The sequence below is a fragment of the Pogona vitticeps genome, chromosome 2 (genome assembly GCF_051106095.1).
Source record: "Pogona vitticeps strain Pit_001003342236 chromosome 2, PviZW2.1, whole genome shotgun sequence".
NCBI lineage: Eukaryota > Metazoa > Chordata > Lepidosauria > Squamata > Agamidae > Pogona > Pogona vitticeps.
This window is the reverse complement of record NC_135784.1, coordinates 159,896,886-159,923,742: the sequence shown is the minus strand read 5'-3', so window position 1 is coordinate 159,923,742 and position 26,857 is coordinate 159,896,886. Positions and strand designations below refer to the sequence as shown.

Here is a 26,857-nt window from a genome sequence, read left to right as displayed (position 1 = left end):
TAGTTTCACTGTAATGCTTGGATAAAATGCTTCTTGTTCCCACTTTAAGCAATTCACTTTGCTTTATTGTGTAGCTTGATTCAAACATCTTCATATGGAAGCATGTTTCAGTGGAAACTACTTCTATTAGGATTGTGCCTGAAGAATGCTTTTGAGTTACTTTATATTAAAAACTTGCCGGGAAGAGCAGTGTCAACATTGTGTTTCCGAGCATGTTATCTTGTTTAGGCGAGTGCTGTGACTGCCAGCCTTTCACTGGATCTGTGCCTGTGCTTTTAACAGCAGTCAAATCCAGGAAGGACACAGGAAAAGTGCTTAGTCTCATTTACGTTCATGCCAGGAAAAAAACTCCTGCATATCTGTTTGCCAGATTGCTGTTAAGGCATGGAACAGTCTGGCAACCTTCAGTTTAAACTTCTATTGGAAGTCAGTGGTCAACACAATTGGTGCAAAGCAACATTATTTCAGTGCCTTTGGATAGGCAAATTGTCTCTCATTGGATCAAGCTGAATAGCTTGATTGGTCGATTTAAAGTGAACACTAGCATTTAACTCATTCTTTCCTTTTATATATTTTCTGGGTAATAGTGTCGTTGGCAGTCTTCTGTGTGCTGATTTTAGACCTGATTTCCCAATTTCCCCCCTCAGTGGCAAGAGGTGTGTGCAAGAGGAGAGAGGGAGGTGAGGGGGGAGCAGTTGACTGCTTTCACCCTCTTCTGCCACCCCCACCCCCACTCCCACTTACAAAGCAAACTAGAGTTTCCAGGAGGAAGCTTTCCTTTTTTAAAAAAAAATTATTTTTAAAAAATACTTCCTGCCCAATACACGCTCATTTCCCTTCCACTTCCTCAGCCCCCCACAGAGCTGAGGAAGTGACAATTTTGCTAATGTCCTGATATGGCTGCCTTCTTAAGCCACTTCACCATATTGGCAAGTTAGAGGAAAGCTTGCTTTTGGTCCACTTCCTACACTAAAAAAGCAGAAGGCCCTGACAGGTACATTAAGTGCCTCATGATGTTCCCATTTCAAGCTTGACTGTGTAGCTTGATTCAAACATGGAAGCAAGTTTCAGTGGAAACTACTGCTCTTCGGGATTGTCCCTGAAGAATGCTTTTGAGTTGCATTACATTATAAACTTGCTGGGAAGAGCAGTGTCAACATTGTGTTTCCGAGCATTTTATTCTGTTTAAGTGAATGTCCCACAGCTGGTTGTTCTCAGATAGGATCACCGTGGAGGCGGACTGGTTCGCTCCAGCAAAGACATAGTTTGATTGTCATCTTTGGGAGCAAACTAGCCCGGCTGTGTGGTGGATCAAAGAGCAGACTAAATGCCTGTGAGCTCAGCTTGATAAAACTGTGGTTGTCTGGGTGGAAATTAAGCTCTGTGTCCACCTCTTCCAATGTCTCCCCTCTCCATTTGAGGGTTAGCATTTTAATTTAGCTTACTTGAACCAGGAGGCGCTAATCTAAAAGGTTGCCTAAAAAAAAACAGTATCACACTAGGATCAAATCAAAGCAGGTAATGATCAGGCCTTTATTTGAGTATTGAGTTAGAATTCTGAATTTAAAGACCCTTGTTTCTAATCTGACTTTAAATGCTGCTCTACCTGTGTCAAGAATCAAGGATGCTTGGCCATAAAACGCACCTACATTTGTGCTTCATTATAACGCAAACCATCTTTACATTGGCTGTTGAGCTAATCATCATCTTAAAAGGGAGGTATGGCATAAACTTTGAAGATGATGATCTTAACCTAGTCTTCTACGAGATTAGAATGATAGTAAAATTATGGCAATTTAAAGTCACAATGTATTATTATTTTCTTTTTTAAAAGGATAGCACCTGCTTTTTAAAGTAGTTGTCTTCATAAGGAACTTAAAAACATTGTTTTACTTCCCTTTTCCACAAATGCAGTACATTAATGACACTTTTAATAACTTCTTAAGTCCTAGACCAGCATTTCTTCCGGATCCGAACGATGGAAGTCTGTACACCCTTGGCGGCCAGAATAACGAAGGCCTGACTGTATGTATAATATGATCAGAGAGTAATTGTGTTGTTCCTATAGAATAAGGCCCATGTTTATTATCTGTTGACACATCAAGGTTCACATTTATGCTCAGAAGATATCCTTTGTGGAAGCCTGTTCACAACTTTGGTTTTAAAAACAGTACCAGAGAAGATAAATGCATGTCCTTCATAGAGCTTTTCCCACTCACCACCAAGAAGAAAATACGTTTTTAAAAGTTGACATTGGCAGGGCATTGCTGGAGGGTGTGTATATGTCAGGGGCATCTTGGTGGGTTGTCTTTAAAGTGGCACCCATATTTATTCCTTTGCTTGATTGGTGTACAGGGGGATTATTCAACGGCTCATGGTTTTGTTTCTTGACACCATGATTTCACAGGCAACATCCATCCAAAAGCTGCTGCGTGTGAACTTTTCTTTAATTAATTTTAATTTTACCTTTATTGGCATAAAAAGCGCATACAGACATACAAAGGGTACAAAGTACAACTTGTGGGGACAGCCCCTAAAACACTAAAACTTAGGACTTTTCTTATGTAGCATTTCTATTACCTTACCCAGGATTGTGAGGTTGAACACACAAGAGACAGAAACAAACCCATGTCTTTAAATGCTGCTCTTGCTCGGTCAAAGTTCAAACAGAATTTGGGGAATTTAATTTAAAAGTGCAAAAGGGGTAATGAGACTCCACCACCTGCAAGCTTAGGTCCCAGGGTTTGTCCCTTCGCAACACCATCCCTTCTCAACTGGGGGGAAAAGTGCCCAGAAAGAGGCAGCATAGAGGGAAAATTGAGCACCCCTTAGTTTTTGCTCTTTACGAGATTAATTCCCCACCCCATACTAAAGTAATCCCCCATATTCACAATCATAACATACGGGTCACACTTGCTTTTCAAAACATGTCACAGTCCTGTGTGGCAGTCTTCCTATTTATTCTACTGTACTTGAGATTTGTTCTGTGGTGTAGTAGAGCCAATACTTTCAGCAACAAAGTCCAGAGAAGCAGTGACTGCAGTGTCATCTGTCTGCTGCTACTTCAAAGTTCACTATTCTCTCGGGGCTGATTTGCAGTCCTCATAGCCCCTATGTGAGGAACAGCATATTTTGGCAGCAATAAAAGATATTTGAGGACACCTTGCTCTTGACTGGATTAATAAAGTTAGGCCATTAGCTGTAGAAAAGACCTGCTCCTCCTTTGTTGATATGAACTGCCTGCATTTCTTGACTCTCCTGGCTATCAGGATTGTCATGATGAACATTTGCACCTCCAGATTTACTATTACAACAGTGGTCATGCTCCAGTTTGGATAAAACTGTTAGGACAGAAAATGTATCCTAGAGCTTGCCCAGCTGCCTCCTATGACTGTAAGATGAAAAAGACCTGTAAGTCATGTTATACAAAATTTCGTAAATTTCTTAGTTTCTCTGAGATTGCAAGTTTTCTTACAAGACAGTCCCATGCAAGCTTCTAAGGATGAGTGTCTGTGGCATTTATACAACCATACTCCACATAGCTCTTACAATGGGAGCGCTGATTATTTCTGAATACTGATCACATGCAATATTTGTAAATTTATAGCACCTTTCCGGATCATTGCAACCCCTTCCGGTAACACTTAATTTATTGCATAATACAATGTTCATCTGGGAATGCTCAGATTGAAACAATACTTTATGTACATGTAATCAGTTGAAAATATTGAGTAGTTGCTAATGAGCTTGTTACATGCTGGTGCCAAGTTTAGAATGGTAATTCCAGGAATGGATACACCCTAAGTTGTGGTGCCAAGTAGCCTAGATTCCCTGATTCTGGGGGCAGGGAGGACTGAATCTTCAAAGTTTATTGTTAGCTTCAAGAACACCTTTATAATAAACCCAATAGACTCTTCATCTTATTTCTTACGTGCAACATTTGAAAGAGATTAATTGGCACTTGGAATATCTTTTGATAGTTAGAGCAATGAATAATGAAAGCCTCAAGGAACGAAGCTCTTCAGCAATGTTGTCAAGAAATCCAACCCTTTGGGAGTGTGGTGGAGAGTCTGCATAGCTTAATTGTATATGCTCCATGTTTTGTTGCTGCTGCTTCTGTAGTTGCTGTGGGAGTACACAAAGTGTTAAACAGGCCTGATACAATCTCCTTTCAGATGTTCATTTGTGTAGTTGCTCAAGCACTGCAGTTTTTGATGAAATAAAGATGAATGGTGGCTTCCTACAAGTTTCTTTTCCTGAACTCGTTATGACTTCCTCTTATTATTTTAACAAATGCAGTCTTCTGTTAAAATACTTCCAAAGATATTGTGATAGCTCCTCATGCCTTCCAGATCCAAATTTCCAGTTAAAAAGAAAAACAACAATAGATTGCTGCTGATGAAGTCAGTACAGTTGTAACCCAAAAGTATCTGGAGGACCACAAGTTATGCACCCTTGCAGTCTCAGTCAATATGGCATCTTCCTAATTTCCTTTATTCATTTTTAGGGGTTTTTAAACCACTTTTGTATCTAAATGCCGCCTAGAGTGGTCACAATCGACCAGATAGGCGGGGTATAAATGAAATAAATAAATAAATAAATAAATAAATAAATAAATAAATAAATAAATAAATAAATGCCCTGTGTTATTTAGAATGTTAAAAAGTATGCATTGGAAACCACCCTTCAAGTACCTTCAAGACCTTTGAAGTACATTAAGGTCCTGGAGATAGCAATATTGTCACATTTTTCATCATCCCACAAAAAACAAAACAAAAAACCCACAAAGCTTTTACAAGTACAGTAGTTCAAAAATACATCTTTTTGTTTCAATCTTTTGGTAGATTGTCACCAGTTGCTTGACTAGGTTCACAGTTCACTGCTACATCTTGTGTTTCTGTCAGCTGCTACACATATTTATATTCTATGCTCCCAGGCCTGAAAGTTGAAACCTGAAGTGGTTGAGTGACTTCAACATTTTGAGGCTACTTTTCAATGTTTATTTTTTTATTTCTCTTTTCAGTATAAGCATACAGATGTTAGAATTGCTGTTCCTGAAGTTTAGCCCTTTTCATGAACGGTTAGAATTTAGATATTTGGGTGAGGGATGAAAGCATCTTGTCTGTAGTGCCCACAAATGCTCATGTGTGAAAACTAAAACAGTAGGTTGGTGCCCAGCTGGCCATTTCACAGGCTGTGGCAGGTGAGGATCATTCTGAACTGTTAAGAATGATTGGTCCTGGGACGGCCGTTAAGCAGAGCAGAGCAGTTGCCTCAGGTAACAGATAGGTTGGGATAACACCCTAAGTCTCTCAGTCATTTCTACTGAGCCTACAGCCATTCTTTTCCATTAGAGGACATGGCAGAGAACCTCTAAATTAACCTGCTGCATTCAGCTGGAGTGGGGCGCACTGTTCCGTGGCCAGTGCATGAATGAGCGGTGCTCCAGAATGGTCCCCAATCCTCTGCTGTATGCAGAATTCGAATGCACCGAGTGTTTGCGTCTCATTGGCCAAAACAGTGCCAAAGGAACAGGTTCAGGGGTTTCCCCTCCCATGATTGAATAGATGTTGTCTGGAGAGAGGCACAAACGGCCAGTTCAGTCATTTGTGCAAGTTTGTTTATCATCCGAACGGGTGTTCAGCACTTCAAAGCCCTGTCTCCTCCAGCGGGCACCCTCCACTCGGAGGGCAGACCCTGGAGGAGGCAGGGCTGCCTCTTGAGTGGGTGCCCACTGGCAGTTTGTGCCCATTTCTGATGCTGTCTATGTTGTAATGAAGAGGGGGAGTCAGTTTCTGACCAGGAGATTAATTTATGATTGGTCTTGAAACAGGGTCCCATTAACCAGCCCCTTTCTAATTGTAAAGTGACTGGCACCTCATTAGTTAGTAGCAATTCACTACAAGGATTTCAACAGTTTAATTTATATTTGTGTAAATCAGAGAAGGAAAACTCCGACTTCAAACCTCCACTGCCTTGTGGCTATATATCCACTGATGGAAAAGGCTTCAGGAGTTAACCTCGAGGCAAAATCCGGAGTCCCAGAGGCAGTTCATGTCATTCTGCCAACTCCTGCGACGTTGCTGGAACCAGTTGTATTGGCTCTTGCCTTTCCATTGGACTATTTGATCAACGTGGAGAGGGGGGATCTGCTGCTTGGGTAACAGCCTATCCTCCATATTACTTTACCCAGGCTTCATGCTCTGGAGAGGACACTCCTCGATTCAGAGCATGTTACCATAGTCTCTCGAGACTGAAGGATGCCTATGGGGGTGTAAATCATGAACAGGGCACGGGGGGGGGGGGGCTGTTTTGTTTTTCAAAAGGGAGACTAGCACCCTCTCTGATTTTAAGGGCATAGCGGTAGAAGTCTGTTGCAACAACAGCAACAACAAAAAGAGTCTTGCGACACACGAAAGACTAAGCAGTTTTATTTTGCTTGAGCTTTTGTGGGCTGCAGTCCCTGCTTTTAACAAATAAAACCTGTCTCCAGGGTGCCACGACCCTCTTTGTTTTTCATCCTGTCCTACTCAATGCAAATGTTTTAAGGTTTGGTAAAGGAAGGGAGAGATCAGAATTGGAAGATGTGTAAGATGAACAGGAGGAGCTGCTGTATCTGGTTTCTGAAATGTCCCTTCTTGCATTTAGTTATAGCTGTGGTAAAGTGTCGCTGTAAAAAGCTAATGCCACAGCCTCACTGATACAAATCTCTGTCACGTCATGTGACATGAAGCAGATGCATTTTGCAGATAATTCTAATTGGTACTGACGTACTTGGAAATGCAAGAGCAGGCAAACTCCAGGCCTCATTCAGTTGACCCTAAAATGACAGCATGCTTAGAAATGAAGTTTGCAGATTAATTTTTATCTTGCAAAATTCATGAAATGCTGATTAAGAAATTAAAATTGTTAACATGAATATTTATGTTCTAGAAACTGCCATTCACCATCCCTGAGCTAGTCCACGCGTCCCCTTGCCGGAGCTCGGATGGCATTCTGTACATGGGTATGGCCTTATTTAAATCCTTAAAAGTAAATGCATTTATTTGTGGCCGTTGCTTCTCGTATTTGTACAATGCAGACAGTATTTACACTTGGGTATTCTTCGTAGCTATGTTTGTATATTCTTGTCCTATTCCTGAGTTATTTGCCTCAATTTCACATGACCCTGCTTTATCCTCCTGTGCTCACACACCCCTGCCACCATAGGACTGCCACGTTTACCTTCTTCTATACGGTAGAATCCCCTGATACATGGGATCAGCATCTGCTGATCAACTTATCCATCGTCTAAAAATATTAAAATGAAAATACAGTATATGTATTTTCTAATTATGAAGTTAGCAGAACCCACCACTAGAGGAACCATGCAATGTTTAGTGTTCGCTTTTATAATAGCGTTTGCTGTAATCCACATTTTCGTGCATCCATGGTGGGGATGGAACCGATTCCCCCATGAAGGTGAGAGTCCTGCTGTATTTTTCTCCATAGCCAGAGACACAGTTTCATTCACATCAACAGGATTTGTTAAACTGGACGTTAACTCAGAAACAGGAACAACATTAAATAGTTTGGACCTCTTTTTAGTTCCAAACCCAGGCTAGTCTTCTGTTCTTTCCTTGTCACTCCTCATTACTTCTCCTCACTGTTTCCCTGGGAGGTATCCTTTTCTCTCCCACTTGCTCGGACCTCTAACCTGCAGCAGGGATGGCTTATGTGAACTATGCTCAAATGGGGGTGGGGTGGGGTGGTGATCCTCCTTTGTCCCGCTTCTCCTTTCTAACTCCTGGGGAGTTAGGCAAGCCTTCTGCTGTGACGGAGCCAGGGGTTGGCCTGCAGAGGAGAAGCTAGTTGCTGCTTGCCAGGGAGTGGTGGGAAGGCAACAAATTTAGAATCAACCTGCATGATGCCCAACTGCTGATATTTCTTGCTAGGGAAGAAACAGGATAGCTGGTATGTGGTTGACCTCGCAACAGGGGAGAAACAGCAGACTTTAACCTCTTCGTTTGCTGAAAGCTTGTGTCCATCTACATCTCTCCTGTATCTTGGCCGAACAGGTAAGACTCTTTTTTCTACAAAAGGTCATTTAAAAAAAAAAACTGGATAGGCCAGAAAGGAATAATATAAGCTCAGGTTGTCACGTTTATTTAATCTCCCGAGATGAAGGCTTTTCCTAAAAATCATTAACCTTCACATAACAATGGGAAAGTGCCATTTTGCAAGTACTCGGTGAAGTATACAATAGCTGTATAAATCATTTTCTTTGTTGGTGTCTTGGACATTTTACTTTAAACAGCAGAAGTGACTGATTAATTCCTTACCATCTATTCAAAAACAGGTTATGTGAAGACACCAGCATACTTTGCTTTGAAGATTGTCTGAATAAGGAGAATGGTTTTGTTTTAATAGAATGTAAAGGGAGGTCTGGAAGTGTGTTGGCCAACTAGGGCCAGGATGTGCTGGCACCCTCCCCTTTCTGTTCCCTGGCAACCAGTGTTCAGAGACATACTGCCTGTGCTAGCCATTGTTAGATATAGGCATTGAAAATATCCATTTCTTTTTAACAGAATATACCATCACGATGTATGATACCAAGAGTAAGGAGCTCCGCTGGAATGCCACTTACTTTAACTACGCAGCCACACTGCCTGATGATGAAGTGCAATATAGTAAGATTGCTAGTCCTTGTTCTAGGTGGAAATGTTAATACAGTAGAGACCTCCTTATCAATGGGATCAGTATCAGATGATTCACTTATCCACAGTCTGAAAATATTAAAAATATAGAATCCCCCAAAACATGTATTTCTAAAGATGAAGTTCCCAGAACTGGCCACAAGAGAGAACTAGAGACCATGCTGTGTATAGTATTTGCTTTTAAAATAGCACTCTGCTTTTTTCAGCATCTGTGGGGGTGGGGCTTGGAAGTGATCCCTTGCAGATATGGGGGCGGGGGTTTCCTACTGTACTGCCCATTTTATACTGGCTCAGAATCAACAAAGGCTCTGTGTGGGTTTGTTTGTTCTTTTGTGTGCCTGTTACAGAAATGTCCCATTTTGCATCCAATGGTGATGGACTGGTGGTAACTGTGGATAGCGAGTCAGGGGACGTCTTGTGGATCCAGAATTACGGTTCCCCCGTGGTAGCTTTTTATATCTGGCAGCGAGAAGGATTGTGGAAAGTTATGCACACAAATGTCGGAATAGAAACACTGCCTTACTTGACATTCCTGTCCGGTGAGGCTGGACGCATCACTAAGTGGAAGTATCCATTTCCAAAAGAGACAGAAGCCAAAAACAAATTATTGTGAGTATATATATATGTGTGTATATACATTCTTGCCCCTTCTGATGTTCTATTTCATGACTGGGCTTTTAAAATTATTCATTATTTTAGGTGAACTCTGTTGTTATTGTGGGAAGAAGAGGACACACATGTTCATTACACCCTCCACCCCCAGGGATTGCAAGCAGTAAATGCTTTTAAAAATACTTGTAGATTTCAGTCCTGTAAATTGTGGAGAATGTCCTGGCCTATATATGTAAGGAAAAGGTTGCATGGTGTTTCTAGATAATTGATTTGCTGTCATATTGGTATTATTAATCTGCCTAATATTTTTAAAAAATTCCAAGCAAGCTGATACCCAGTTGCTGCAGAGATTTCAAACAGCCCTTTAATGTTTGATTTCTGTAGCTAGGAAAATTCATTTAGGAATGTGGTAAACTTCACATCACTACTTTAAAACATCTTAATATTCTCAGAAAAAACTAAAAAAAAACCTTTTGACTTTCTAGTCTAGCCTACCTCCTTTTAGGAACAGACATGTATAGAGCAGCTGAATTTTATTGTTCTCTGTTGCCGAAGTTTTACCTGCTCGTTTATGGTAGTGGATTAGTGCTGCAGCAAGACTAGTACTAGTATCGGTTTTTATCCTTTAGAAAGGTCTTACATATGGGGAGCACCCGGAGATCAAGGTACACTGACATTCAGATATAGTGTTGGATGTTGGGTTTTATATTATGCCATTAAAACCACCATATTGACTTAGTCCAGCTTTAGAATAGTCAGGAACAAGAAACAGTAGGAGGCCTGAAGCCCACGCGTACACAGTCCAAGAGACATTGGAGGCTTGTACTCATTCCCCAAATATTTACTTTTTTATGAGGCTGTGTTAAACTTAGAAAAAACTCTCATGTTTTCTAGTGGCCGAATTGAAGACAAACATATGGTTTGGGGGACATGGGTGAGCACAAGATGGTTGCGGGAGCCCTAAGCATGGCCGAGTTATCTACCACACCCCTTAGGGGGCACAAGTGGAATTCATAAACTAATATTTAATTTTAAAAAATGTATTTTAGCAGGAGTGGTGGTGCTCAGAGGACCCGAAGCTCTGGAGAGCACATTGGGTCCCTGGGGAAGTTAGAAGCCATCCACGAGGCACACTTTGTTCACCAGCACAAAATACTGGTCATGGAGAAGTATAACTTTATCAATAGGTTTCAACTTGATTTCAATTTCTGGAGTTTCATATTATATGAGCATCAGCATTTTTTTCTTCACAGTCTTAGCAACATAAACATATTAAATATTGCAATGTCTTGTTTCACCTTCACACATTTTAATTGGCACAAGCTTTTGTGGCCTATAGACCACTTCACCACTTTTGAATTATTTTTTTAAAACTGCCCCTCGAAATTACACATTTAATTTTATGAATCTTAAAATTGAGATAGGTTATATAGATTGACCCCTTTAAATGTCTATGAGCAGCTACTTTTGATAATGGCTTGATAATGTAACATATATTTATACACCTATACACTCCAAGCAAACATTAACATGGACTGGCTGACCCAGGTAAAACACCGGGGGTGGCATAAGAAGACGCAGGCAGGGCAAATGGAGAACCAATCTTTCCCACCTGTGGGAGCAGTTTCTAGTGGTTTCTGTGGGGAGGCTGGATGGCAGGGAGTTGTCCAAAAGCAGGAAATGGACAAGATCTGGGCTTTCTCATGAATGAGTGTACTTTTGGTCCTTCCATTGGTTTAGTATTGTGCCATATCTAGCTCTTAAGTGCAGGTGGTTATACATTGCGAGGAGGGAAAACAGGATGATTGACTTCCCCTCTCTGATTTCCTTCTAGGCCCACCCTCTATGTAGGCAAACATTCCACAGGCTTGTATGCCTCACCCTCCATGGTTCACGAAGGCGTGGCTATTATGGTAAGTGATATACTGGGTCTCCATTTTCAGTAGATCCCATTCCTGAAGGCTGTACCAAAATATGAATTCCTTCCCATATTTCTTTACAATTTGAATTCCTACTCAGTCTGTCTGTTGTTTCAAGACAATGTATGTAAGTCATACCTCAGCATTTATTGATGCGGGTCAGCAAATTACACTTGGCTTCATCATGGAAAAGTATTTTGACCCTTTTAGTAATAAGAGTTTATTTGGTGCTGAAAACAAAAGAAAGCTACACACATTTTGCACAAAGATGACTGGGTGGAGTTTAAACTTGGTCTCTTTAAAGGGAGAATAAAAAGGAGAAGTAGAATAAATTGTAGCAAAATTGCCACTGTGTTGATGCAGACTAAATTGGTTTGCATAACTGTACATTAAGAATTTCTACCAAAGGTATGAATAATCAATATTTATTAAAAGTATCTGACCAATGACACGAGCAAAGTCTTTCTCATTACAAGGCATAGCAACTGACTTTCCTTTGCCAGTTGTTGCTAAGGCTAAAATATTGTAATGCCTTGAATTATTAGCCCAGAGAAAGTACCAACAAAATGCCTGAAATTAACTTCCGAGTAATTTATTTTATGTCAGCAACGGAGACTCCTTATGCCCTATAATCTTTGAGTTGATTATCTGCTTGCCAATGATGTGACAGGGGTCTTCACTGTTCTGTTTTAAAAATATCCCTGAGTCTGGGGAAAGCATCATAAAAACTTAAAGTGTTTGGTGTTGCTTTTGCAAAATTGCAAATATTACATGGCAAATGCCTAAACGGTGATGATGCATCTCTGTCTCTCTCTCTGTGTCTATGTTTTTTTCTCTCTCTCTAGCCCAGAGGAAGTCCCATACCTCTAATAGAGGGTCCAAAAACTCATGGTGTTACCATTGAAGAGTGTGTTATTACCCCAAGTACTGATTTGAAGTTTCCATCTGAATTTAAACAAAAGAACAGTCTCCGCTATTTGAGGAACCACTGGCTTTTAATAGGTATCAGGAAGTAAACAGCAGTTCTGACTTCTGCATTGCACTGCTCTCTAGTGGGCAAAATGCAACTTTAAAATAGAAGTTTTAGCTATTTTAAAAGTGCATTATTTATATTTTTAACGATAAAGGTACTTTACCACCTTATAATGAATAAGAAATGACAAAGACCATAAGGATGAAATAATGCAGTTCCCTTTGGTATGAAGCAGCAGTAGTAGTATACTTAAAAAATGAAGCATAAACACTTCCATGTCTTGTTTAATCTCAAATTCTGCAAACAGCTGTCCACCCTTTCAGCATCTCTCTTGTAAAGCATGCCTCTGTATTCAGAACATGGGAGGGTAGAGCTCAGTGTTGGGTGTGTGCTGCTGCTAGTACTGGGTGCAAGATTCGCACCATCTAGATTTAAATCTAATCTCCTGATCCTAATCAGGTCATATCCTGCCATGAGAAAGAACCATAGAATGAAAGATTTAATGAGCATGCATTTTAAAGTCTGTGCATGGATTTACATGTTACAGAGCCATTTTATGACAATCCCCTTCATGTGTTTGATTTGCAGAATTCTTCATTTAGCTTTATTGGGTTGTGGTGTGGAGGGGGTGGATAAAAGCATAAGGCAAAAATGGGGAATGTATACCACCCCAGATGCTATTGAACTGCAGCTCCAAAACATCTCACCATTGACTGTGCTGGCTGGGGTTGATGGGATTTGTAGTCCAACAGCAACTGAAGGCTGGTGTTTTCTATCACCCTATCATGAGGAGTTCCCAAGCAGACCTTCACGCTCACATTGCTTTCCTGTCCTGGCCACAGCCTGTGAGGGAAGTGGGGGGGGGGGAGGTTGACCTAGAGGCAGACATTTCTTATCCAGCAGGACTGTTCTTACAGCCTGTAATGCCACGTATTGCCATATTTTCAAGCCACAGGAAAATAAGTATATCCTATGGTGATGTGACCCAATTTTTTCTTTTCTTGGGCAATAACAGAAGGTGTTTTCCTATTTCAAGGTCACCATGAAACACCACTGTCAGCCTCAACAAAAATCCTTGAGAAATTTCCACGGAATTTGCCAAGACGGCATGAAAATGTGATCCCTGCAGAATCAGACAAAGCTGCTTTTGAAGAGGTTTGTGACAACATTTGATCCTGTTAAACTCATTGGGAAAGTAGCAGTACGGAGTATTTCATGTCATGTAAAAAACATGTGCAGAGAGTGGCGTACAGTTTGTACATTTCAGATCTTACACCTTTTCATTTATAGAATGTGCAGAATGAGCTCCTTCATCCATCCTACTGTCACAAAAATCAGTAGGCAAAAAATAATTCATATATTTTCCCAGTCACATGGCCTTTTTTGTTTCTATGAATTCCTACTGTATATGCACTTTAAAGACTCTTTTAAGATACCTTACACACTAAAATCATCATTAAAAAGATAAACAAAAACACAAAACCAATATCAATACCCAAAATTCAATTATACTATCTAAAATAAACAATAAAATAAAAAAAAGCAAGAAGAAATGTTCACAAACCTGGGCTAATTTCAAATTAAAATAAAAGGAACTGGTACATCCACAGAAGTCAAGATTATAAATGAGAGACAGTCTCAGGATGTAGAAAATATAATCAAGTTCTTTATTCTGTATTCTTTGAATGGGTAGTTAAAGAGTATAAAGATGTTCGGTATGTGTTTTATATTCTGTCTAATATATTTTATCATGCCTAATGTGCTCAGTATAAATGTATGTATTTATGTAAAATTGAGAGTCCCAAGCCAGCTGTAGATATATTTGTGAATGATTAATGTGAATGATTCAGTATCTAATATGTGGTTTTGTATTATGCTTAGCTCCTGAAGAAGGCTTCGCCGAAACATGTTGAGTCAGAGCTTTTTAACTATCCATTTAAAGAATACAGAATAAAGAACTCGATTCTATTTTCTACATCCTGAGACTTTGTCTCTTATTTATAATCTGGACTAATTTCAAATTAACCAGAGTGCCAGAGGCTGATGTTAGGGTGGATGGTATGGTTAGAGGAGATCGTAGTGCAGAGGGACAGAAAGCACATGTCATGTTCTTTATTTTGCTCTCCAACAACCTCTCATTCAAAATTCAACCTTTGTATCTGTCACTAGCAGAGCTGCAAAAGGTTTTTGGATCTCTGTAATGGGACCAGTTTTTGCATTGCTCGGCACTTTGACCTCTTTTGCAAAGGAAGTAGGCGGGGGTAACGTCCCCAACCATCCCGTGCCAGTTAGTGATTTCACAGTCCGTAGCCTGAGAACAGGGCCTGATAGCAACATTGCTGAAACTAAGGCAAGGAGGACCTGATCGGTCCTGTAGATGGAAGGGGTACTAGGAGCTGCATTAAGAGTGGAATGTGTGTGTGTGTGTGTGTGTGCGTGCGTGCGCGCGCAAGCAAGCACCTCTAGCACACAGAAAATAGATAATATGCTGGAGAACTTTGGATAATGTAAGGTAGGGTTCAGGTTTAGTGAAAAAAAATCTGTGGGACTGAATTTAGTCACATCTGTGTACTATCAAGTCACTTCTAACTTAGGGTGATTCTGGAAGGGTTCCCAGGGGGTATGTGAAAGATTCATGGAGTGATTCACCACTAGCACTCCCCACTGAGTATTTCTAGCAAAGAAAGGACTTGAACTCAGGTCTCCTAAGCCCTAATCTGACAATATAAGAACCATACCACGCTAACTCTTCACAACTAGCTTAAGTATCCTTAATTTCAAGGCTTCAGCTGTGCATTAAGCCTAGCTCCAAACCAATATCATAGATAGACATTGGGCAAAATCCTGTTCACTCCTATGTAAATGTGCCAGGTCAGTGTTATGCTTGGCGACAAGGAATTGCACGGTTCTGTTGTACAGAGTGCTGGCAGAAGTGTTTTGTGGGTAGTTCTGCTTCAGCGCTGTCATGTTTGCCGTGGGTGCAACATCAGGTTAGGCTTGTTTAGTTCTGCGGCAGGATTTTGCTCACTGTATTTGGACAGATACAGTTTTTCACATCTTCACAGAACTTACTTGACAGTGGCTAGCCCTTGTTTATTTAGAAAACATAAGTGAGTTGTTGATAACTCTCCCTCTTGACCATGCTGCAATTTATTGTTGATTGTGCTCTTTTTTTAAAGAGTTCTAGAAGAGTGTGGATCAGTTTTGCTTTGCGTGATTGTGTGTTACTGTATGTCAAGAAGAAATTTTCCTTCTTAATATAAGTATGTTGCCAAGCAGGTGGGAAGTTGTTGTTAAATAGTCTGAACTAAAAGAATCCTTGATCCACTCAGGCAATTGACATCACTGGGAATTCTGCGAAAAACATGCCTCCTTCCATGCCAGAAAACGCCGGAGAGCCACTTAGCCAAACTGCAGCCCGACCAGAGACGCCTGTCGATTCCATACTGAAGGATGTGGCCACAGTTGTCCTGAGCACGGTCTTACTAGTTGGTTGGGTGGCCCTTGTCATCACATATCCAATGGTAAGAGGCTAGTTTATGGTGTCTTCATTTTGTCCAGAGTGAATGATATGTTTTATCAGTGCAAAGCAGATAGCAAGAACAAGAGACTTCCCCCTCCAGTTATTCCTTTTTTCAACTGTTTTTTTTTTAAATGCTGACTACAGGAACTAATAAACATTAAAACATCTAGTAAATAAAAATAAAAAGAAAGGAAAAAAAACTACATACACAGTGCACCCCACCACAGGGACCATTGGGGCTTAAACCATTTACCATTCTGGGGGGGCCCCTTCCCCTTCTAATATTGTATAGACTCATGTGTTAAGCTTCGTCTCTTCCCTTTTATCAATACAAAATCAATAAAATCTCCCCGTATATCTGCAAACACATATTTACTAGTTATCCCCTTTTTAACTTTTATACTGCATGTAAGGTTATTATTAATTGCTGTATCCCAGACTTTTCTGTAGCAATCGCTGAATGGTATATTGTGAACGGATTTCCAGTTCCTAGAAATAATCGGTCTTGGCACTGTTAAAAGCTTAGAAACTAATTCTCTCATTATCCAGTTATCTATCTACTTTTCAAATATTGATAAAAGCACTATTTTAGGACATCCAGCTAAATTTTGTTTTGCTTACCCTGTTTCCCTGAAAATAAGACAGGGTCTTATATTAATTTTTGCTCCAAAAAACGTGTTAGGGCTTATTTTCAGGGGATGCTTTATTTTTTTCATGTACAATCTACGTTTATTCAAATACAGTTATGTCATCTTCCGGTTGCTGCACAGTAGTGGAGGGCAGGGTTTCACTAACCTGGGACTTATTTTTGGGGTAGGGGTTATATTACAAGCATCCTGAAAAATCATACTAGAGCTTATTTTCAGGTTAGGTCTTATTTTCAGGGAACAGGGCATTTCATTACCCTCACTGCAGTATTCCCTGTCATTTATATCCAGTTATTCCCATTACAGTAGGGCCCCCTTACCTGCAGGATCAGTGTCCACTGATTCACTTATACATGTCTGAAAATGTTTGAAATATTAAAGGAAAAATCCTAAAACTTATGTATTTCTAATGATGAAGTTTCATTCATTCATTCATTCATTCATTCATTCATTCATTCATTCCATTTATACCATGTTTTCCTCAGAGTAAAGCCCACTGAAGTCAATGGGACTTATTTCATATTAGAAATGATTGCACTCTCACAGTGCCCATCTTGGGGCCTTTCTGGAGACTCATTTTGTTGCATCCTGTCCTCCAAAAGGAGGAGCAAACTCTACCCAACCACAAGGACCAGTGATCACTGCACACAAAAGACCAGCTAATGACACCCATCAATCACAATGACAGATCATCTCCCTCCTTTTCACAACAATACACCCGTAACAAAAAACACCCTGATCACCATAATCACCCAATCTCCTGAAAAGGACAAAAAGCCACAGTTACAAATACTCAACTATCTCAACACTACACCAGAACGCAGACAGAGTTCTAATTCCAGTCCTCTGAAGATGCCAGCCACAGAGACTGGCAAAATGTTAGGAAGAAAACCCTTCAGAACACGGCAAACAGCCTGAAAAACCTAAAACAGCCATCAATGTGAATATTCTTTCATCCCCTTTCATGACTCTTGAAATCCGTTTTCTTAACTGTTCTGTTCAGAAATGTGTCAGTATTCTTTTTCACCACTTTGGTAGGTTGAACTTGTCTTTCTCTTTATCCATAATCATCATAAAATCCTCGTCCATTACTACAAAGCCTGTCCTTATCTCTTTCTCCTCCCTAAATACATCTTTAAAAAGTAGCTTAGCATTCAGAGGATAAACATTGATCATAGTATAGTCCTCTCTTTCTTGTTTTTCTTCTACCATTATATATTGTCTTTTGCTATCTTTACGTATTGTCCTTTGATATATTTCTTCATATTACTCATTTTAAAATCACATCTTTTAGAAATAATAATTGCAACCCCTCTTGATTTTGAACTTCCATAGGCTTTTTCATAAACATCAGACCAATTTCATTTCATTAGGATCATCTTCATTTTTTAAAGTCTGCTTTACTTTTTATTCAATAACACCTGTATTCTTTTCCTCTTCATAACACTCCCCAGCTCTTTCACATTTAGAGATGATACTCTTAATCTATTAACTGTTATTATTTATATCCATTCTTTGTGGCCCCAAATAGTGACATAACTCCTAAAAAGTCTAAACAAAGTAAAAACAGTACAATCCCCCAATCCCACCCACCCCACAGAACCTCCACACATACCCACAAAGTCATTGAAAATCCTCATTTTGGCCCTTGGGGGTGGGGGGATATCCATTCCAGTTCCCATGCTAACAGCCAACCTAGTTATCCCAGTCATCCCAACTTCAATTCTTATTCTCATTTTCATGCTATACACCATCCAAAGATTAGTCAGTATTTTACTACTATAAACCCAGTTATTCCTTTTGTTTATTTGAAACATATATCCCACAAAGTGTGGGTTTGCTTAGTTCTCAGGGATGGCGAATGACTCTGTGTTTTTTTCCGTTTGGATTTTGTATAATGTACGTCCTCTGAGTGAGGGTGAATGGGCAGGAGTGCACGAGACACTCATATTTATAACTTCCCTTTTTTAACTAAAAGCATAGAAGGTGGCTTCAGCAAGTTATAATATACACAGCCTCAACAATCAAACAATAAACCAGTAAACAAAGACACAAAACAAACAAGCATTAAAAAAGCAGTCAGAACAGTAGCTGAAAATTTAGGCTGCCTTCAGTCATCATACTAATCTATCAAATTGGTCACAGGAGATCAGAAGCTTTTAACCACAGTTTAGCATTATAAATCAGTCACAAATTAATTTATATTTTGTCAGGTTTGCAGTTAGTGAAAAACAAGCAAACATGTATCAGAGCCTTTCCTGGATTCATCACCATGGTGATAAACTGTGGTTTATTAGGATGTCCAAATGCCACCTACACTCAAAGTGAAGTTTAATTGAAAACCTTTCCTTACGGTGATTTCCCCCTTTCTTAAGAGTGTACATCATCAGCAACAGCGCCAACATCAGCAGTTCCAGAGGCAGCTGGAGGAGAAGATCCAGTTGCTGAAGCAGCAGCCCTTCAGTCCTCCCACCGACCTGCCCCCGGAAGGAGAGTTCCTGGATGGCTCCTGCGTCCGGCCAGAGGGCTCAGCCACGAGCTCCCCAAACATGTCCCCCAAAGCCTCAAACCACTCTGCCTATTCCAATGTCTCTGCTTCGGACGTCGGGAGCTGCCTTTCCACCGAGCAGGAAGAAGGTGGGGATGTTGACCTAACTTTTCCTTGCAGTGGGATTAAGAGCAAGAGACTGTATTTGTCCCAGGGTCTAAGCAGGGATGGACATCCACAGCACCAGGTTTTCCTCAGAGTAAGGCCCACTGAAGTCAATGGGACTTACTTCATATTGGAAATGATTGCACTCTCACAGTGCCTATCTAGGGGCCTTTCTGGAGACTCATTTTGTTGCATCCTGTCCTCCAAAAGGAGGAGCAAACAGTGCATTTCTAATTTAGCCTTTCACAAGTGGCCCAGCAGGATAAGCGTTCCACAATGTGGGCCACATGCAGGAAACATCTCTCCACGTTGCCTTCACTGTGCAGATCAATGGACAGCTGTCTAGCATAGTCAAAGCTACACTTCATTTATAATAAGGAGTGCAATGGAATACTTGGAGAATGGTGCAATTGCTTCTCATCTGCCTGACAATTTATGCACTATGTACTGTATGTGGGTAACAGGATGAGTCAGTACATCCTAGCTAGATCTGGTCGTTATGTGATTATTTAAAATATTTATGTGCCACTTTTCTCCTAAAGGATCCAAGGTGGTTTACAGTCTTAAAAGAACAAAATTGAAAGCTGAATAATAAATTATTACAATATTTTAAAATAGCATTAAACAAATATATTAAAACTCCTCATGAGAACCAAATAAAACACAGAATAAATGCTCCCTTTAAAAAAAGTCCTTAGGTCAACCACTAATTTAAAGGAAAGCCAGCCTGAAGAAGACAGCCTTCAACTGCTTGTGGAAGGACAGCAACCTGGCCTCCTGTGGGAGGGAGGTCCAGAGTCTGAGAGTAGGAACAGGGAAAGCCCTCACCCGTGTCCCCACCAAATACACCTGTGAGTGTGTGGCAGGACAAAGAAAAAGGCCTTCCCTGATGATCTTAATACCTGGGTAGGCTCATAAATAGAGATGCAGTCTTTTAGATAGCTTGAACCCAAGCCATTTAAGGGCTTTATAGATTAAAACCAGCACTTTGAATTGTCCCCAGAAACAGAACAGCAGCCGGTGGAGCAGCTGTAACAGGGGAAGTTGTATGTTCCCTGTAAGTAACCACAGTGAGCAATCTGGCTGTGTCATTTTGGACCCTCGGAACTTTCCAAACACATTCCAAAGGCAGCCCCACGTAGAGTGTGTTACCGTAATCCAGCCAAGATGTAACTACGGCATGTGTCACCATGGCTAGATCAGACGTCTCAAGGAACAGGTGCAGCTGGTGCATTAGTTTTTAACTGTGCAAAGGCACTTCTGGCCACTGCCGAAACCTGGGCATCCAGATTCAGAGATGAATCCAGGAGCGTGCTCCAAGCTGCACACCTGTGTTTTCAGGGGGAGTGCAGCCCCATCCAGCACAGACTAAATCCCTATTCCTTTATCAGCCTTTCAGATGATCAAGAACATCTCTGGCCTGCCTGGATTATGTTTCAGTTTATTTGCTGTCATCCAGTCCATTACTGACACCAGACACTGATCTAGAACTGAGACAGCTTCTTCAGATTTAGATGGAAAAGAGAGATAGCACTGGGTGTCATCCGCATATTGCTGACACCAAACCCTAAAACTCCAGACAACCTCTCCCAGTGGTTTCGTGTAGATGCTACATAGCATAGGGGACAAAACAGATCCCTGAGGGACACCACAGGCCAAAGGCTAGGATGTAGAACCCGATTCCCCCAGCACCACCTATTAGTTCTCCCCTCCAGGAAGGATTGGAGCCCCCGTAAAAAGTGCCTCCGAGTCCCATCCCAGAGAGACGGCCCAGAAGGATACCACGGTCAACTGTATTGAAAGTCACTTCCCCTGTCCGGTTCCGGCATAGGCTGTCCATCAAGGCGACCAAAGCAGTCTCCATTCCATAACCAGGCCTAAAACAGAATAAAATCTAGATTACTGTTCCATGGGCTACTTACAGATCTTAGTGATGTACTTCTGTATCATTGTTTAGTAATTTCTGTATCCTGTAGCTCAATGCCTTGTAACACAAGAAAATTTAACTAAATGACTTCTCTATTTCCTTCTTTTTTGTTTGTTTGTTCGTTCATTCGTTCATTATTGTTGCCCAGATGGAAATGCAGGCACCATAATAGTTGGAAAGATTTCATTCAACCCAAAAGATGTGCTTGGACATGGAGCTGAGGGAACAATTGTTTACAGGTAAAGGAGAAACTATGGTATAAGAATCCAGCATTTTATTTTTACAAATTCATATAACTTGGGGCCTTTGTGTGCTGCTCTTTTCCTGTGCATCCTGGAAGCGACAGTCTTTTGCATGTTCATGCTGCTTCTGCTTATTTTCAGCACTAAAAATCGTAGAATCATAGAACAGAATCTTGAAGATGGAAGGGGCCTATAAGGCCATCACTCTGTAGAGATACACTGGCACGGAGTAAACATGGCTACAGAAAACATAAAAGCACTTAACTCAAAGACCTCATTTCTGCACTGAGCAGGGGGCCAGACTCAAATCAATCAATCAAGTCCAAACCCAGTGCAGGAATGCAAATATAGAATCATGGAAAATGATTTCCAGAGGTGTTTGAGTGCTTTCATGGTTTTTGTAACCCTGTTTACTCCATGCCAGTGTATCTCTTACCAAGTAAATGTGGGCTATGCTTTGAGCTGTGCCATCTTAGTCTTCCCTTCTTCGAGTGGTTGCTTCTCATGTTGCTTTGTAACTCTCAGCTGGAGCTGAAACCTGACTCCTGTGGAAGTAAAGGCTCCTCTCCCTTCAGTACAGTGGTGCCCCGCATGACAATGACCCCACAGAACGACGAAACCGCAGGACGATGCCTTTTTGCGATCGCTATAGCGATTCGCAAAATAGGCATTTCAGTGGGGGAATTCCGCTTTGACAATGACTTGGTCCGTGCTTTGCAGACCGTTTAATTGCAAAACGACGATCTTTACAGCTGATCGTCGGCTTCACAAAATGGCCTCCCGCTGTTTTCCGGACCCCTGCTTCGGAAGACAGTGATTAAAAACAGCTGATCGGCGCTCGCAAAATGGTTGCCCTATTGAGGATCTTGGCTGGACGACTAGGTAATTTCCCCATTGGAACGCATTAACCGTTTTTCAGTGCATTCCAGTGGGGAAACTGTTTTTGCATGACGACTGTAACAGCCACCCTCAAACCTCAAAGAGTGGTTGCTACTTCACTTTAAAACTCTGCTGCCACCAACTTATCCTTAAAAATCAAGCAAAGGACAAGTGTAACTTTGAAAAAAAACAAAAACTGGTTTATTGATTACTAAAAAATAAGAATGGTAAATCACGGGTAAAGAATCAATTAATCAATCACTATTAATAAACACTGGCTCACACAGACTATTTCACACTGACAGGCTCTCTCACTCACTATAACTAACATTCACTTTAAACCCTCAGCACAAGCTCTCATCTCTAATCTCTATCTCACACACGCTTCACCCCCCTTTTTTATACCGGCTCCTCCCCTTAAGTTCCACCCTCCGTCACACCATTGGCTGATGACTCACTGCCCAGCTGTGACGGACAGGTGATGTTTTGGCTGCCCGTTACAACGACGATTTCACTGTACAGCGATTTTAATGGAACGGATTATCGTCGTCATGCGGGGCACCACTGTATCTGCTCTGAAGGATTTGTTTATGGAACTGTGGACTAGGTGGCACAGGAAGGGACCAGGGGAAGTTGGGAATTCACAAAGACCACCCGCCTGGACTTCCCTCAGTGTGGTGCTCTTATCATTAAAGAGAAGCTGGACTCAACTGTGTTTGCTGGGAAAACCATATCCATTAGTTAACTCACTAGCATAGGCATTATCTCTGTGATGGCACCCCATAGGAGGATGCCGTCTCTGTTTCAGCCTCTCCATACATGTGTCCATAACCCTTTAAATAACAATTTTAAGCATAGGCATGAGGTAAAGGATTGCTGGAGGCAAGATTCTGCCTGTATCAAATAACTTCTCTGCCTATTAACATCTGCAGGGGGACTTTTGACAACCGAGATGTCGCTGTGAAGAGGATTCTTCCTGAGTGTTTTAGCTTTGCTGACCGGGAGGTGCAGCTGTTGCGAGAATCCGATGAACACCCAAATGTGATCCGCTATTTCTGCACAGAAAAGGACCGGCAGTTCCAGTACATTGCCCTGGAGCTCTGTGCGGCCACTTTGCAAGAGGTGAGCTGTGGCTCCTACAGGACGCGGTAATGGCTTCCAGACCAGGAGGTGCAAGTCTTTCAAGAAGACACCTTGATAGCTCCAACATACCTCATTTCGTCTTTTATACTTAATTTGACTTAAAAGGAAAAACAGTGGTTCTTTGCCGCTACTGAACTAGTTTTGGCAGTAGCAGCAGCAGCAGGAAAAGGATCCCCAGAAATGGCCAGAAAGGGGTCATAGGTTCCACAGGCTTTTATGTTCCCTACCTCTGACCTGGGTGGGATTTTCTGTTCCCTATGGGGACTGCAGCAAATGGCAATGGAATCAACCTAGAGACACAATGGGCAGCTACTGTTCTAAGCCTAGTCTATATTTGTGATTATATATTATTTAAGTTGAGCATACATATGAGAACATAAATAAAACCCAAGGAATGCCCTGCAAGCTTCATAACCCACTCCTGTGCCTGCTTTATTCGGCAGCAAATCCCACTCTGTTCAAGTAGGGCTTGTTCTGAAAGGGCCCTGCCTAGAATTGTAGGCTTATCATCATACTCATGATTTGGTGTTGTTTCTGTACATTCTAGTACGTGGAACAGAAAGACTTCCATCATCATGGTTTGCAACCTATTGTCCTTTTGCAGCAGACAATGTCTGGTCTGGCTTATCTGCATTCCCTTAATATTGGTAAGAAACCATTTTCATATCCAACTTCACTGATGGGTGATTTTTCTTTTGATAGGAAGAATAGCTTGTTTGAGTGCTTAGACCTACAAAAGCAAGCAAAGGTCTTCTGTAGTTATATGGTTCCTCTTATGGAACTAGTTATTTTTAAATCTGTTGCTGTTCAGCCTGCGAGAAAATCAGAAAATGTAGATTTTGGGCACAGCTCTTCCAAATTGCTCTGTATCAGCACCATATCCAAGGCTGGTGGTGATTTCTTACTGCCACCATTTATTTACCATGTACAATTTATCAAAGGTCATCCAAAGGATTTGAATTATGGCTTTAGGATTTGAATTCAGACTTTACAATCCAGTTTTCTGTTTTCTTGACCACACTCGGCTTTTTCAACTGTGGGTGTTTTCAAATTATTCTGTGCTGTTCCATTGGGCAGTGGAGTCACTTATTTCAAGATAGATCTGCTATAAGCTGTAGCACAGTTGATTACAAATAAGGAAGCAAAATAAATTATTCTCTTATGTAGGAAAAACTTCTCAAAAAGGGCTAGCACTTAATGGCTGAAATGCTGTTGCTTAGTATAGTAATAATTTTAGAAAAGGTAGCTGAGGGAGTCTGTGCTAGCATGTCAGACAAAAACAAAATGAAAATGAAAAAAATGAAGAGAAAACTGTTGTGAACGTAAAGACTAACTGCTATATTTTAATGTGAGCTTTTTGTGGACAAGTCCACTTCTTCAGGCTGAAAATATTTTCTTTGGAAGAAAATATGGTGGCATTTATTTTTACCTACACAGAGAGAGAAAGGGGGGGGGGAGGAATCGGGAAGTCCTGTGTGAATAAAACATACCTGTAATTGTCGAGTTATAGAGCTGAAGATAAATATTTTCAAGCAGAGTTTTTATTTATTTATTTTGTTTATTTAGAGTATATCAAATGTTTTTTGTATCAGTCCACAGAGACCTGAAGCCCCACAACATCCTCATCTCGATGCCTAACGCCCACGGCAAGGTCAAAGCCATGATTTCCGACTTTGGCCTGTGTAAGAAGCTGGCAGTAGGCAGGCACAGTTTCAGCCGGAGATCTGGAGTCCCAGGCACCGAAGGCTGGATTGCTCCAGAGATACTAAGCGAGGACTCCAAAGAGAACCCGGTAAGCCAGCAGCGTCTCTAAGGATTTCCTCCCTTATCCTTTGCTTCCAGTGATTTTAGCCAGATATATGTTCTTAAACAAGCCTCCGCTCTGTGCAACTCCCTTTGTCACCCTTTCTATCCAACCCACGTAGAAAGAAATACATGATCGAGATCACGCATCAATTGGGATGTTGGAACTCCTTGGCTTAATAATGATCGTTTCTCTGAGGGCAAAGAGAGTTTATTATGTTGGCACTAATTCATGTTCAATGTCTTGAAGACCCCCAGAAATCAAAAGATTTCGTTACCTACTTTGGATTTCTACCCCAGTTCCAAGCTGTGCAATGCAGGTTTTGTTCTAAGGCAGTTTAGATTATATTTGAGGGTAGTCTTTATTTTTTAGAATTCCACTGAGGAAACGCCAGTTTGTTCCGTTTACTACTTTCATCGTGGACCTTTTCCGTGTGCTCCTTGGTGTGTTAAAGCTGTTACGCTGTAATCTTCATTTTCAAATCCTCCTTTCTACAGACCCACACCGTGGATATTTTTTCAGCTGGCTGTGTCTTCTTCTATGTGATCTCTGAAGGCAGCCACCCTTTTGGCAAATCCCTGCAGCGGCAAGCCAACATTTTGCTGGGTGCCTACAGCCTGGACTACCTAAATCCAGAGAAACATGGTAAGGCAAGCAAACATTTTTTTGCCCAAGCTGCCCTTCTTAGAGTGGAGGTAAAGGGTGGGTAACATCCTTCTTTTTCTGCATGAGACTGAGGAGTCTGGAGCTGGCTTGTGGGGCTCTGGGGGCATCTCTCAAAACATTCAGCCACTGATTTGTTCAAAAGCATCAAAAAGCTTTACAAATTTGTAGAGCTCCTAAATTTTAAAAACTGTTTTCTTCTTCTTACAGAAGACATTGTTGCTCGAGATTTAATAGAACAGATGATAAGTACAGATCCTCAGAAGCGTCCTTTGGCTAACTGTGTGTTAAAGCACCCGTTTTTCTGGAGTTTAGAGAAGCAGCTCCAGTTTTTCCAGGTCAGTCATGACCCCTTTCTTCTCCTCCTCTGCTGTTTAATTATATATTTGATAATGTAGGTCTGTACTAGGCTATGTGCTGAAACAGAGATTATAAACTATATACTGTACAAAATGGGGAAATGATGGCTGTTTTTTAGTTGGCTGCTTGTTGTGGCTTTCTAGAAGGAACCCATCCAAGTGAGAGCTTTTCTTTGAAACCGCTGATTCTGAAGCCAGGAAATAATCCTGTAGTCAGAGGTTTGTGAACGTTCTAGTTCTGGAGGAACACACACATACACAAAATCCAGAATCTGACATTCAATAAAGAATCCTGTTTCCCGAGGATTCCAGTTTTCTTCCTTTAGAAAAGGCAGGATTCTAAACCTAGGAGTTAGTCTGCAGACAATGCCCTGTCGCAGTCACAGAAGCCAGGGTGGTGATGGTGACTGAACACGATTTCCTGTGGTTGAGGAGGCAGGGCTCCTAGTTCCTTGGCCCTCCCCAATAGTTAACCAAACTGAAGAACACGAAGCAGAACAATATACACTGTGCAGTAAATGATGCAAAATCAGCAGGTTTTGCTAAGCAATTCGGTTTAAGTTACGGTATACATGTACCAGAATTTGTTTTGGTTTTGGCAGCTCTTTTAGAATGTACGTTTTAGATTGGGAATTGACATTTATATTTACTAATTTTAGGGTGGACTGCAGACTGGGGGCAATAAGGCACTTGCCTGTATCATAAGGCACAATACAGAGGAAAACCTTTGTAGCCTTGCAAATAGTGTGATGGGTGTCCTGTCCAGGTTGATAGCAAGGCCCCTTTGGAGTGATGCTTGTGTTTTGAGAGACACTGC

The 26,857-nt window shown here is 41.1% G+C and overlaps 1 protein-coding gene across 1 annotated transcript in view; it reads left to right on the top strand.

The window, feature by feature from the left end:
* The window catches only part of ERN1 (endoplasmic reticulum to nucleus signaling 1), a 70,690-nt gene that overhangs the window by 38,770 nt on the left and 5,063 nt on the right, over positions 1-26,857 (top strand). Inside the window, exons 4-19 of the mRNA XM_072990989.2 lie at positions 1,947-2,025; positions 6,934-7,006; positions 7,935-8,057; positions 8,568-8,669; positions 9,044-9,305; positions 11,143-11,221; positions 12,073-12,229; positions 13,237-13,355; positions 15,533-15,724; positions 18,746-19,007; positions 21,099-21,189; positions 23,004-23,193; positions 23,762-23,861; positions 24,807-25,006; positions 25,516-25,663; positions 25,892-26,019. Of these exons, the coding sequence (XP_072847090.2) occupies positions 1,947-2,025; positions 6,934-7,006; positions 7,935-8,057; positions 8,568-8,669; positions 9,044-9,305; positions 11,143-11,221; positions 12,073-12,229; positions 13,237-13,355; positions 15,533-15,724; positions 18,746-19,007; positions 21,099-21,189; positions 23,004-23,193; positions 23,762-23,861; positions 24,807-25,006; positions 25,516-25,663; positions 25,892-26,019 (2,305 nt within the window). The remainder of the gene's footprint in view (positions 1-1,946; positions 2,026-6,933; positions 7,007-7,934; positions 8,058-8,567; positions 8,670-9,043; positions 9,306-11,142; positions 11,222-12,072; positions 12,230-13,236; positions 13,356-15,532; positions 15,725-18,745; positions 19,008-21,098; positions 21,190-23,003; positions 23,194-23,761; positions 23,862-24,806; positions 25,007-25,515; positions 25,664-25,891; positions 26,020-26,857) is intronic.